This window comes from Chanodichthys erythropterus, chromosome 21 (genome assembly GCF_024489055.1).
Source record: "Chanodichthys erythropterus isolate Z2021 chromosome 21, ASM2448905v1, whole genome shotgun sequence".
Classification (NCBI taxonomy): domain Eukaryota; kingdom Metazoa; phylum Chordata; class Actinopteri; order Cypriniformes; family Xenocyprididae; genus Chanodichthys; species Chanodichthys erythropterus.
Genome location: NC_090241.1, coordinates 6092286 through 6107199, shown reverse-complemented (window position 1 = coordinate 6107199; position 14914 = coordinate 6092286). Strand labels below are relative to the sequence as shown.

The 14914-nt window shown below is 40.5% G+C and overlaps 1 protein-coding gene across 1 annotated transcript in view; it reads left to right on the top strand.

The window, feature by feature from the left end:
- The window catches only part of kalrnb (kalirin RhoGEF kinase b), a 116022-nt gene that overhangs the window by 15677 nt on the left and 85431 nt on the right, over positions 1-14914 (top strand). Inside the window, exons 2-8 of the mRNA XM_067372564.1 lie at positions 4730-4822; positions 5001-5115; positions 5884-6076; positions 6888-7388; positions 11950-12072; positions 12199-12390; positions 14666-14797. Of these exons, the coding sequence (XP_067228665.1) occupies positions 4730-4822; positions 5001-5115; positions 5884-6076; positions 6888-7388; positions 11950-12072; positions 12199-12390; positions 14666-14797 (1349 nt within the window). The remainder of the gene's footprint in view (positions 1-4729; positions 4823-5000; positions 5116-5883; positions 6077-6887; positions 7389-11949; positions 12073-12198; positions 12391-14665; positions 14798-14914) is intronic.

Sequence of the window (14914 nt, the reverse complement as noted above, 5' to 3'; positions counted from 1 at the left end):
ACTTTCTTCTACTGCAGCATTACACTTCTGGTGTGAAAGGGCCTTTACATTATGTTTTATTATTTTGATCAAATTAATGCAGCCTTGGTGAGCAATTCTTTGAGCTGTAGTGTAAATCACATTTTTTTGTGAGCTGTTGGAGGACTTACTCAGCTTTGGATTTTGTCAGCGCACAATAGCCCAGATCTTGAAGTTGTAAATTGGAAATGACTGTGTTCAAGAGTGTATAAGCAGCCTTGTCCTCATATATATATGTGTTTGTGTGAGAGAGTGTGAAATAGTATCTGCCCTCTAGCAGGGGCTGGGGAAAGTCAGTTCTCACAGTAAATTTAACATGTCATGTTCAGCATCATACTCTTGCACTCAGGTTTAATAGTTTATGTAGCCTGCAGACGAGAGTGAGCAAGAGAGTTGAAATGCAGACATAAGCAGCGTAAACATCATTTTAGGCCTCATACGGACTCAACAGATGTACCTCAGTAGTGTGGGTGTGTGTGCATTTGTTTGCGTGAGCAAGTGCATGTGGCACATCTGTGAGCATGCAGCTTGTGTGTATACTGTATGTGTTTCTGCTGTCTATGTGTGTTTAAGTGTGATTGAACTTTTCTCCACCGGCTGCCCCGGTGCCCAGCTGTCGGCTATGGGATTACAGAGCGGGCAGATTACACCACTAATGAATCTAAACAGAAGGAGACGTGCCAACAGCTGGGTCTCCCTGCCCCCCATCTCGACCTACTATGACCTACTACTCTATTTTCCATGCAGTCAGTAATATGCTTAATACTGTTGTCAGTGTTTACAGAATACAGTGTCTCTTGTGATCCTTATATAAAATGTACAGAGTAGCAATGGTAGTAGCACGCCCACGCAACATACTGTTTATTCATATTTACCAAGAACAAACACTGTTGTTGTAATGTATTTATGTAATATTTACACACATTTGAATTCAAAGGTGCTGTAGCGAATACAACAGCAAAAGGAGTGTCTCCGCCAGCCAATGGAGAGCAACAGTCGGGTTCCGGAAGTAAAAACTCCATTACTTTTCTCCATAGGAGAATTATTTTTTAACAATAACTTATAAACCTTTAAAGGTCCCATGGCATGAAAATTTGTCTTTATGAAATTTTTTAACATTAATATGAGTTCCCCTAGCCTGCATATGGTCCCCCAGTTGCTAGAAAAGGCGATAGATGTAAACCGAGCCCTGGGCATCCTGCTTTGCCTTTGAGAAAATGACAGCTCAGACGGACCAATCTGGAATCTTCCCTATATGTCGTCATACGGGGAAAGGTTACCTCCCTTTTCTCTGCTTTTCCCGCCCATGAGAAAATGAACTACTATACTATTTTTTTTTTCCTCGAGAGACATCATGGCTTGCAAACGAGCGAAGCATGGCAGTTGCTCAGTGTCTGGATATACAAATGAACACCGAAGTATTTTTTTAGTTAGGGTTACTTCATCCGAGCCTATGAAGAAACAGTGGGTTAATTTTATTTTCTCTGGTAATGCGCTGATACAACTTCCCAAAGTTTTGTATGTCTGCGCCACACATTTCACCGACGACTGTTTCCTCAACGTGGGCCAATACAGTCCAAATACTGTCGCTAATGTAAAGGAACTTTTAAAATTTATGAAATATAAAATATGTAAACAAATAAATGATGTTGGCATGGTAGCACATTTTCCACAAGGGGCACCTATCCAAAAAGGTATTTGCAATAATGGCAGAGGTCTGACTAATTAAGTGGCGCTGGTTAGTGTCTATAGCTGATAATTTTTTATATAATATATACAAACGATAGCAAATCAGAGCAACATGACAAGCCAACAATGTAGGCTAGCATTAGCTAACGTTACATGATAATAACTGTAACAGCATACATAAACCAACTAAAGTACTGTATCCAGACACAATGTTTTAAACTAACCATTCGGAGACGTCCTGCTGTAGCCGCTGTGTTGCAACTTCTTCATCCGGATCAGATTCTGGGTCAAACTGAATAGCTTTAACGACTGCGTGTCTAGAGCCATTGCGATACATCCACTGTCAACATTAGTGCATGGTACTGTGGCCGCAAACTGGTTAAGGCCACACCCACCCTCCGCCTTGCCCCGCCTCTCTCCTCCTCATTAACATTTAAAGCTACAGACCCAGAAATGGCACGTCCTGAGGAAAGCTCATTGTGGGACTGGCTCGTAGTGGCTGAAATTCTGCACCAGGTCTGAATTTCGGGAAAGACACTTCAGATACAGTACTAGGGACCACTTAGGCCTATATAAAAGCATCCAAAAAGCAGCATGTCATGGGACCTTTAAAGGCAACCTTACTGTGAGCTACAAGGTTGTTAATTGATGGTGTTTGCTTCTGTTGATGAGTTAATGATACATTTTTTCCTCAGAATTGCAAGATATAAACTCGCAATTGCAAGAAAATGTCAGAATTGTGAGCTGCCTTTTTTTCTCAGAATTGGACTTTATAACATGCAATTTGTGAGTTTATATCTCACAGTTAAAAAAAAAAAAGTCAGAATTGTGGGACATAAACTCGAAATTGTGAGAAAAAAAGTCACACTCTAAAAACTGCTGGGTTAAATACACTCTAAAAAATGCTGGGTTAAAAAAAAACCCAAGCTGGGTAAAATATGGACAAACCCAGCAGGTTGGGTTAAAAGGCACCTATTATGCTCTCTTTCATATGATGTAATATAAGTCTATGGTCTGGTCAAGTTTCAGCTTAAAATACCCCACAAATTTGCCCCTATTTGGGGGTGAGCAAAAATATGCCTTTTACTATATTACTATATTGTTGGCTAAAAAAATAAATCCAAAATTGGTTGAAAAAAATGGCTGGGTGAAAACAACCCAATCACTAGTTTTGTCCATATTTAACCCAGCAGTTTTTAGAGTGTACAGACAAAACCAGGGATTGGGTTGTTTTCACCCAGCCATTTTTTTCAACCAATTTTCGATTTATTTTTTTAGCCAGCAATATAGTAATATAGTAAAAGGAATGTTTTTGTTTACCCCCAAATAGGGCAATTTGTGGGGTATTTTAAGCTGAAACTTGACCAGACCAGAGACTTATATTACATCATATGAAAGAGAGCATAATAGGTGCCTTTTAACCCAACCTGCTGGGTTTGTCCATATTTTACCCAGCTTGGGTTGTTTTTAACCCAGCATTTTTTAGAGTGCAGAATTGCAGGATATGAATTGCTAGTTTATATCACGCAATTCTGACTTTTTTCTTAGAATTGTGAAATATAAACTTGCAGTTGCAAGAAAAAAAGTCAGAATTGTGAGATAAAGAATTGCAGTTAAATTTAGTATTTTTTTTATTTTAAGAAGCTTCCATATTATGATACATTAATGTAGCTTTTATTTTGTTATTTTTGGAGCTTGACAGGCCCTTTTCACTATTAATTTTCAGCATGAACATGATGTCTAACATCTCTGTACAAAACAAGAAATAAAATCAGAGCTTGACATTAACACCCGCCAACCCTCCAAATGCGGGTGTATTTCAGATGTGCCGTGTAAATGTAATACGCTCAGTCCTACTACTACTACTACTAATAATAATAAACTAAGTGCACTAATAAGTGTCAGAAATATCAATTTTTCGATACATATCGATACTGAGATATCTGAAACACTTCCAATACTCATTTTCCACAGAATAGATACATGATACTAGCTGCGCTTTTTTGCTCTCTCATCTCTCCAACAGCGAGTTGACACACCAACCTGCCTCTCAAATTGCTCCGGATGAATGGTGTTACAGGGCTTGAATTTCGGCATGGGATTGCGCATATTGCACATAATTTTACTCATTCCCGCAGATTTTGTGCTCACACCCAAAGTACATGCACATAAAGCCACCTTTCAGTATTAAATTGAGTTCTTATTGCATTTAAACAGTCAAATACACACAAAATAATGTCAAAGTGCCTGTACTTGGCGATTATTCATATAAACACAATCAGTTATGTGAAAGTAAACAGTTGAGGAAGGAAACGCATGTATTGTGTAACACTATAATGGATCCATGCGTCAGGTCTTAAAGGGATAGTTCACCCAAAAATGAAAATTCTATCATCAGTTACTCACCCTCAAGTTGTTCCAAACCTGTATAATTTTCTTTGTTCTGCTGAACACAAAGGAAGATGTTTTGAAGAATGTGTTGAACTGAACAGTTTTGGGCCACCACTGACTTCCATAGTAGTTTTTTTCCTGCTATGGAAGTCAATGGTGCCCCAAACTGCCTGGTTACAAAGCTTCTTCAAAATATCTTCCTTTGTGTACAACAGAACAAAGAAAATTATACAGATTTGGAACAACTTGAGGGTGAGTAAATGATGATAGAATATTTATTTTTGTGTGAACTGTCCCTTTAAAGTGACAGCAGCCAAATATACCTGCTGCCAAATTATGAGATAATATTTAAAATATCTATATGGCAGTTTTTCATATCGATGTATCGATGTTAAAATTGTGGCCAGTGAAAATGCTGAGTGGCTAGTAACTCTGAAAAACCATTAGCCACAATGGCTGGTGAGCAAAAGAAGTGTATGTCAAGTCCTGATGAGAATTATTTGAAAAACACTTCTCAGTAAATCACTCTTCTTTAAATTGGAACAGGCATGTTTCCTTCTTTTGTCCATGGTTACAGCTTGAGTCTATACATAACTTTTGTATCCCTTTTTTTCTCTTTTCTCTCTCTCAGTTCCATCCTTCTCATCAGGATCTCTTAGGAATGATGGAATAAAGGCAGCTGATGTTCTAACAGTTTTAAGAGAGAAGGTTGCCTTTGTCTCAGGTGGGAAATGTATAATTGCATTGTAAACACACACACACATTCATTCACAGTGGAACAGCTTTGTCTCACCACCCTCTTAAGCATGCACCCACACAGACTCATGGGTATTACCGTAATTAGGGCTATTGAAGTGCTTTGAGTAGTAAAATTAGTAATACAATGATCCTCTTCTTTTCAGGAGGAAGAGACAAGAGAGGGGGACCCATCCTTACCTTCCCTGCACGAAGTAATCATGACAGAATAAAGCAAGAAGACTTGCGCAAACTGGTGACCTACCTCTCTACTGTGCCCAGGTTATAAAATTACAACATTTATTTGGAACACCACACTTAAAATGTCCCTGAAAGATATCCCTGAAGAAAAGTGTACAGAGAAAGATGTGTCTGTAATAGCCCTAGACTCTGTAAACAGCAAAAAAAAAAAAAGCTTGCTTGTGCTTGTTTAGGCTTCAAAAACCCTATCAAAACAGCTGAAATAGCACATCAATACTTTATCTTAATATAATTGCTAAAGTTTGTGACATAAAGGATGATATGGATGCATTTAAAGCCTTTGATTAGAGCATCTATTTGATCTTTGGGGCATTCTGATGCAATGTGATGTAACTCTAAAATCATATAGCTTTGCAGCTAACAGGCAACGTTCAGAACTTTACGTAACGTTTTGGCAAGGTTCTCTCAAAGTTCTGAACAAACATTAATCCTGTAACATTATTCAAATGGTCATTCTAAGTCATCTGTTCATCTAATGTTCTCAAAATGTTAGCACAAAAATGTTATTTATGCATCTTTTTCTATTATTTATATATCTTTTTTTCCTGAAATGTTTCATCTAACATTTTTTATATGTGACTACTTGATTCAGAGAACATTCAGAAATAACATTTTCATAACGTTAGCAAAATGTTCTTAGAAAATATTTTGTTAGCTGGGCTCATTGATGTATAACTCAGCAAGCTTAAGCAATTGTACAAAAGATATGTACAGATGTTCATTCAGATTTTCTTGGATGGCCTTAAATTGGCCTTCCTCTAACATTGTCAATCTCTGTTTCCTGTGCAGTGAGGATGTATGTAAACGAGGGTTTACAGTGATCGTAGACATGCGCGGATCTAAGTGGGATCTAATTAAGCCATTGCTGAAGACGCTACAGGAGTCATTTCCAGCTGAGATCTGTGTCGCTCTCATTATCAAACCAGACAACTTCTGGCAGAAGCAGAAGACCAACTTTGGCAGTGCCAAGTTCACCTTTGAGGTATAAGAATGACATTTTGTCTAATAAGAAACACAGAAAAATACCTTTTAAAAAAAGCCATTTGTTTTACTTTTGTATTGATTTAAAAAAAGATCCAAAGACTGACAAAAAGTTTAATTGTTTAATTTTTATTGAATTATTGTTCAAAAGTCGGGGTCTGTATTTTTTTTTTTGACAGAAGTCTTTTATGTTTAAAAATACAGTAAAACAGTAAAATTGTGAAATATTATTACAATTTAAAATAACTTTTCTACTTTATTTTATTTTAAAATGTAATTTATACCTGTCGTAGCAAAGCTGAATTTTCAGCATCATTACTCCAGTCTTCAGTGTCACATGATCCTTCAGAAATCATTCTAATATGCTGATTTGCTGCTCAAGTAACATTTTATTTTCATTTCATTTCATTTTAATAATTACATTTATCACAATTAATCATATCAGTACTGGCTCTCCTCACCTGAAGATAATTAAAAGACATTACATTATAGTGGCAAACGAAATAGTGAAATCAATATATTGTTTATTTCTATTTAAACAAAAGCCCCAGTTCACAGCAATACATTTCATAGGTAGATTCATACAGCACCCAATGATTGTGCATTGTTTTTATACCATTGGTTTTATTCACACTAAATGAATTAAATTCACAGCCCTAATTTCCATTTATTTATTTGTAAATGAGTTTTACAATGTGCAGTCGATCACTGTCTTGGTTTTTGTTTTGCAAAAGTGACCAGTGAATTGTATATTAGTCCTTATGTTTTATATACTGTTTGATACATGAATGGTTATTCTTTTCTTCTCTTAGACCAGTATGGTTTCAGTGGAAGGTCTGACTAAGTTGGTGGACCCATCTCAGCTGACGGCAGATCTGGAGGGGACCCTGGAGTACGACCACGTGGAATGGACTGAGCTCCGTGTTTCTCTTGAGGAGTTCACCGGAGGCGCTCTGCACCTTCTTTCCCGGCTGGAGGAGCTGCAGGAGGTGCTTTCCTGCCAAGAGCTGGCCACTAACGCAGAGGAAGCACGAAAACTCTTGGAGGAGCACGCTCGACTTAGGAAGACTATGACGAAAGCACCAGTGGATGAGTTAGACCATGAAGGACAACGACTCCTTCAGAAGATCAGGGATGGGGGAGACGGGAGGCTCTCTGGTGGGGCTGACTTCCAGAGTTTGGTACCTAAGATTTCCGCCCTGTTGGATAAACTTCAAGTTACGAGGCAACACCTTCTACAGGCCTGGCACAACCGCAAACAACAGCTGGACCAGTGTTTTCAGTTACGGCTGTACGAGCAGGATGCAGAAAAGGTTAGAGGATAGGATCGGAGATGTAGAATAAGGAAAATTAGAAAGAATGAACAAAAAGGAAAAATAATGGTATACAATGGCAGTCATAAGACAAAAATTGTAAATGTGTATGATTGTGACTATACAACAGCAACAACAATAATACTTTTTATTATTAGTATTATTATTTATAATAATTTACTATTATTAATTTTTAAATTTTGTATTAAATTATACAACTATTAAAATACAAATACATAAATATTTAATAAATGTGTGTAATTCGTTCTTAATCATTTAATTATTATTTAAATTGTATTTGTATTTTATTAAATTAAACATTTAAATTAATAAAGAATTTAAATAGTACATTTAAAAAATGTAATAATAACAATTGTTATTATTTTTAGTACTATTATTATTAGTAGTAGTAGTAATAAAATTCCAATGCTTATATTTATATATTAATTTCTATGCTTCCAGACATTAAACCATAGAGCTTTTATTTTGGTTGAAAAATGCAGGGAGACCCAAAAGAGCTTCTCTTTTGTTGACAAAAGATTTATAAATATGGAACCCTGGTCATAATGTGTGGAACAAAAACATCTCGGTTACGCATGTAACCCTCGTTCCCCGAAGGAGGGAACGGAGACGTACGTCAGTAGTTACCGACAATTGGGATATCGCTAGAGAGCCCTATCTGCTTCGAGTGAACTAAATCAAGCCAATGGAATTGCCGTGCGATATTTGTATAATGCGCACCGCCTCCGCCAGGTGGTATAAATAGGAAGCATATGCAATCGCACTCTGTTTTTCGCTGAGGAGACAACCTTGAGTCTGCACTACAGCGAGAGCACAGGAACTGTGGCAACGGGACGTACGTCTCCGTTCCCTCCTTCAGGGAATGAGGGTTACATATGTAACCGAGACGTTCCCTTTCAGTCGGTCACGTTCGGCGTACGTCAGTACTGACCGACGAATTGGGATCCCAAATAAAACTCCACAGTTACAGACCCCTTCCAGCACCCAGCGCAAGCTCTACCCACCCGGTGCACCAGTGGGGTGGAGAAGGGGGCGTGCTTACACCAAGGGAGTCTACTGCTGTTCCGCAAGACCCACTACAGGAGACTTACTACTACCTACCATGCAGGGGAGGAATTTACTTGGAGATACACATATGGACTGGCTGTGGGATGGCTCCAGCCTAGGTATAGGAGGAGACTCATCTGACAGGTGTCAGGAGAGCTGGCTCTGCTAAGGGAAAGACACGGGCTCACTGTGGGGAGTTTGACCGTGGACAATACACATATGGGACCACTCATGTGGAGGGGTCGTGATATATGGCACCCAGCCAAACATCAACGTCAGTGACGGACGTTTGGCCTGACATCAGACACTCCGCAATGTCCGAGCCGAAAGGGGAAGCGGAGGAACTCCACTGGAGTAAAGGATGCAGTATCCGGCCCAGGGGGGTAGGAATGGCATTGCAAGCAAACACTAGAATGGGTTCTTCGCGTCTACCGGCTGCTGGAAGCGAGTACACGGGAGGATACCAGTTCCACACTAAGGCTATAGAATCTAGCATACGTGTTGGGTGTCTCCCAGCCCGCAGCTCTACAGATATCTGTCAGCGAGGCGCCATGCGCCAGTGCCCAGGAAGAGGCCACGCCTTGGGACTGATAAGCCAAGGTGATGGCGTCCACTATCCAGTGGGCCATCCTCTGCTTGGAGACCTCCGTAACAGACGAAGAGCTGATCTGAGGTCCTAAAGTTTCGCATTCTGTCCACGTACAGGCGCAGAGCGCGGACGGGACAGAGCAAAGCCAGGGCTGGGTCTGCCTCCTCCAAAGGCAGCGCTTGCAGGGTCACTACCTGATCTCTGGAGGGAGTGGTAGAAACCTTGGGCACATATCCAGGCCGGGGTCTCAGGGTAACATGAGAGTCACCGGTCCCGAATTCCAGGCACGATTCATCGACTGAAAATGCGTGCAGGTCCCCTACCCCCTTCACCAAGGTCAATGCAACCAGGAGGACGGTCTTAAGGGACAGTACTTTTAACTTAGCTGATTGCAAAGGCTTGAAGGGATATAAGTACCAGGGAGAGATCCCAAGAGGGTATAGAGGAAGGGCGAGGCGGATTTAGTCTCCTCGCCCCCCTCAGGAACCTGACGATCAGATCGTGCTTCCTCAAAGACTTACCATCGACTGCATAGTGATGTGCGGCAACAGCGACAACATACACCTTGAGAGTGGAGGGAGACAGCCGTCACTCCAAGCCCTCTTGCAGGAAGGAGAGCACAGATCTGATCGAACAGGATCGGGGGTTCTCTCAGTGAGAGGAGCACCATTCAACGAACAGTTTCCACTTCAACGCATAGAGGTTCCTCATAGAAGGAGCTCTAGTGGAAGTGATAGTGTCTACAACCGGCTGGGGGAGATCACTTAGAACCTCCACGTCCCATCCAGGGACCACACATGGAGTTTCCACAGGTCAGGACGCGGGTGCCAGAGGGTGCCCCATCTCTGAATCAGAAGGTCCTTCCTTGGAGGAATGGGCCAAGGAGGTGCTGTCGCGAGGAGTATCAGATCCGAAAACCAGGTCCGGGTGGGCCAATACGGAGCCACTAACAAGACCTGTTCCTCGTCCTCCCTGACTTTGCACAGGAGCTGTGCGAGAAGACTCACTGGGGGAAATGCATATTTGCGTAAGCCCCGGGGCCAGCAGTGTGCCAGAGCATCCGTGCCGAGTGTGCCCTCAGTCAGGGAATAGAACCACTGGCAGTGAGCAGTGTCCGGGGATGCAAACAGATCTATCTGTGCAGCCCCGAAGCTCTGCCAAATTAGCTGGACCACCTGGGGATGATGTCTCCATTCGCCCGGAAGCGGAGGATGCCATGAGAGCTCATCGGCTGCATGGTTGAGCACACCATGACATGAATGGCATGAAGCGACCTCAGATGCTTCTGACTCCATAGCAAGAGATGGCAATTTGGTCATGTTGTTACTAAACATAAACCACCCACGAACAGGGGGACCCACAGAGATTGGCTCGGCAGGTATTGCCCCACTGTGATCCCTGGTCACCCTGGCTTATTCAAGTAGCACTTTTCTGATTTAGAAAAAGAAACTAGATCGGGGAATTGGTGAGGGGACTCCACCTCATTTGAGGCACTCATGTCTCAATCATGCATCTAGAGCGCCGAACAACGTGCTGTCAGCCGGCAGCTCAACAGCACACGGCGCACTGAGCGCTCAAGCCCTTACGAGAATGGCAAGATGAACAATGCGCCAACGTGGACATGTTCTCACAAGAGAATATGAACCACCCAGAAACACAGTCTCAGCACACTAATCAGACATGAGAGAAAGTGATTGTGGCCATCAGTGAGGATAGGAAGCGACCGCCTCCAGAAACGCTCAGACAGATTGACGTCTTGAAAAAGACGCAGTGTCTGTCTGTGAAGCTCTTTTAGATGCTCTTGTTCTTTGTGCTGAAGCACACAGGGAACAGCCGCGATGTGACTGCAGGAACACTTTTCACTCCCTGAGTCACAGACACAGAGGAACCGGCCCAAATCGCAAACCAAATGGGGCAAATAAGGCTGTGGAAACAGCAGTTGAGAGCTGTATAAACTCACTCTGGGAAAGCTCGCTGCCTCGCTGTAAGTTGCCATAACGCCAGCACTGTAGAACAAAAGCTCTTCAAAGGCTTGAGAAGTCAGTCTCAGTCTAATAGCAGAAACACACAGGTTGGCTCCGAAGCGAAAGACAGAGTGTGATTGCATCTGCTTCCTATTTATACCACCTGGCGGAGGCGGTGCGCATTATGCAAATATCGCACGCCAATTCCATTGGCTTGTTTTAGTTCACTCGAAGCAGATAGGGCTCTCTAGCGATATCCCAATTCGTCGGTCACTACTGATGTACATCGAACGTGACCGACTGAAAGGGAAATAGAATTAAATACCATGACATCGTAGCCACGTTGCACTAATTTGTTCCCACAGGGATATACTCGCATATGTGTGTGTGTGTGTATATATATATAGCATGGGTAAATACCACTAACATTTAGAGTAATATAGGTGAAGGTCATATGAAAGTGTAAATAATAAATGATAATGGATAATGGATAATGGAATGTTCACTGTACTCCCTTCTGTGGCCTGATATCCACGGGAGGCCTTGTGTTCCGTTTAAGCCCAAACGGAGAGGCAGTCTCACACTCCCCGGTCCTGCTGACTGAGCCCATCTGTGCTCCACAAGAGCCAGAACACTAAGGGCTATTGCTTGTACAGCAGCCAAAGAGAAAATCTGTGTATATTAAGGTTCATGTGTAGATCACTGGAACACTAACAGGGAGTTAAATCACCCAAAGCCCTAGAACGACTGTTAAGCAAATTTGCCTGGTACTTTGTAAATATTTATCCAGAAATATGCATCTTGATTGGTCCAGTATGGTGATCTTCAGCCTGTGGTCATAGTTTGCTACTTTCTGTGTGTGTCTAAACACATTTGAAGAGTTTTTTTCCCAGACTGTCTGCGAATGCAGTATTTTTCTCTCTTTTTTCGCTCTCTGTAGATGTTTGAATGGATTGGACACAATAAAGAGCTGTTCCTGCAGACACACACAGACATTGGCATGAGCTACCAGCATGCAGCAGATCTACAGACCCAGCATGACCACTTTGCAATGAACTCTATGGTACGATGGGGACCTGTTACAAGAAAAGAGCCTTGATACACTCACTAGACGACATGAGACAGCTTTTATGTCTTCTTGTTACTAATTTAATGGTATCATCCTCTGACATCCTGTCTCTCTTTTTAGAATGCATATGTGAATATCTCACGAATCGTCTCAGTGGCGACGCGGCTTTGTGAGGCGGGTCATTACGCTGCCCCTCAGATACAGCAGATCTCTGGTCAGCTGGATCAGGACTGGAAGAGCTTTGCCTCGGCTCTGGAGGAGCGCAGTGCCATCTTGGCCATGTCCTCGGTGTTCCACCAAACATCTGAACAGGTAATAACTGGTCACTTATTGTTGTTAAGAATACATTTATCAAAATCAGATTTCAGATTTTAGATACGGCCTTATCCGATTTTAAAGTGCCCCTATTATGCTATTTTAAAGGTTCCTAATGTTGTTTTGCAGGTCTACTACAATAGGTTAACATGCATTCAAGGTCAAAAAACTATTTTCTCATAATATACATTGCACATCATCTCATTTCTCAAAGAATCTAAAACAGTTAGTTTGAAAATTCAGACTCTCTAAGCGTCCTGATTGGTCAGACAGCCCAGTGTGTTGTAATTAATCTACAGCATATAGTGCATCAGAAACTCAATGCCCATTTAAGCTCCGGAGGCTTTCTCAGCACTTGTATACACAGTGATACGAACAATGGCATCAGTTTTTCCGTATCAATTCCAACGCGAGTCCTCATCCTTTTTTAAGGTGCATGCAAAGTGGGTTCACAGCACAAAAAACCACATCTTCTTCATGTCGACAACATGAACCAAACTCTTCTAGGCCTCAGCTACAAATACTGAGTTTGAGGGCAGGTCAAAGTAGACATTATATGTGGGCAGCCAATGAAGACCATAGGCTGGCATTATGCAAATTTGTTACATTGTTACATAGGCTTGTAACAGGAAGTGAGACTGGAATTGCTTATGACTCATTTCAGCAACCTTTTACATACACAAACAGCTATATTACATACTGCATGAAAGGTGATATTTAAAAAAGCGTAATGGGGCACTTTAATACAATTTTTTTTAATGTTGTGCGATGATCGTTTATAAAGGACCATGTTTTGAAAAAAATTTTTTCATCGCTAAAATTCTGTGTGTTGTTTCTTGCAAAAAAATAGTATAATTTTGGTTCACATAACCATTTTCATTAGCGCTGAAATTCTTGAAGTAAAAACAGTTGCAGCGCCTGATTAGTTGGAGCCTGTGTCACAAGTGACATTTTCCACTTTATGTAAATTATCATTTTTAATAAACAATCCTTTTTGCTTTTGAAATGAATAAAAATGAATCAGTCATTTATTGTGCTAATTATTTTCTATTCTTGGACTGGGTGGATTTGGAACCGAGCTTTGCAATGTGAGCCTGTATTATTTTAAAAGAGTAATCAAAATTTATAAATGAAAAATATTCTAAAATCATTTGCACATATGGGTCCTTTTTCATTAAATGAAAAGTTTTTAGTTTATAAGTATGAATTTTTTTGTGACAGGTGGTCATTTTAATTTTTACCGTTTTAATGTTACCCATTTAAAACAATGAATTAATTTATTATTAATAATTATATTACATAATATTTCATTTTATTTTACAGTATGAGCAAAAATTTGCTCCGACAACAGTGTGATTATTATTCTTTATCAAACAATGCTATGCATTGTGAAATCTGAAATTTGGTCTCAATTTGATTTGATTCAGTTTGATTTTGGTTATTTTGGTATGCTTCATAAAATCAGGTAAAGTATTTTAATCAGTGTGAATGATTGTGATAAATGCATTCATTTTTTTTTTCCAGATCGATGCATTGTGATGCATCATTTCAATTTTAAACCTTTACCTTTTAGGCTTAAGCCTAGTCCCAGACTAAAATGCATGTTTGAGCTGTTTTAACTGAAAGCAACATGCACAGGCATATCTTAAAGGAATAGTTAACCCAAAAATTCTGTCATCATTTGCTCACCCTCAAGTAGCTCCAAAACCTGTATTAGTTTCTTTGTTCTGCTGAACACAAAGGATGATATTTGGAAGAATGTCAGTAACCGAACAGATCTCGCCCCCCATTGACTACCATAGTATTTATATTTCCTACTATGGTAGTAAATGAGATCTGTTTGGTTATTAAATTCATACATTTTTGAAACTACATGAGTGTGAGTAAATGATGACAGAATTTTAATTTTTTGGGTGAACTATCCCTTTAAGAAAGGCCTGTGCAAGTTGCTTTCAGTCTCTTGATTTATTTGATCCTTTTTTTATGTAATACTAATTCCCGATTTCCTCTATGTGCAACTCTACTTACCTCTGTCAGCTTCAGTCTGTTTCTTCATTAATAACTCTTTTGTCTAAATGTGCACACATAGCTTCTTCATGCATTTTTGATTTATGACCCCAATTTGTATGATCCTCAGCAAGTTTAATTATGTCTGAGCTTGTTTTTAATGAGTGTGTACAACTGTACACCTCTGTCCTCTCTGGTTTTATTACATGGACCTTTTATACTGTAAAGTTTAAGAGCGTGTTCTCTCTCTCTGTGCTGTTCTTAGTTTCTGTCTAGCATGGAGGGATGGGTGAAGTCATGCGGTGAGGGCGGATTGCCAACGGCGACACAAGAACTTGAGATGGCCATTCACAACCACCAGAATCTGTACGAGCAGGTCACCACAGCATATACAGAGGTGAGCATTTCAGGAGCTGCTCTGTTTAGTACACTTTTTCAATATGAGATGTAGCCTGCAATGCTTTGTTTGTGTGCAATGGATTTCAGAGTTGGTTGGTACAATGTTGTGGATCTG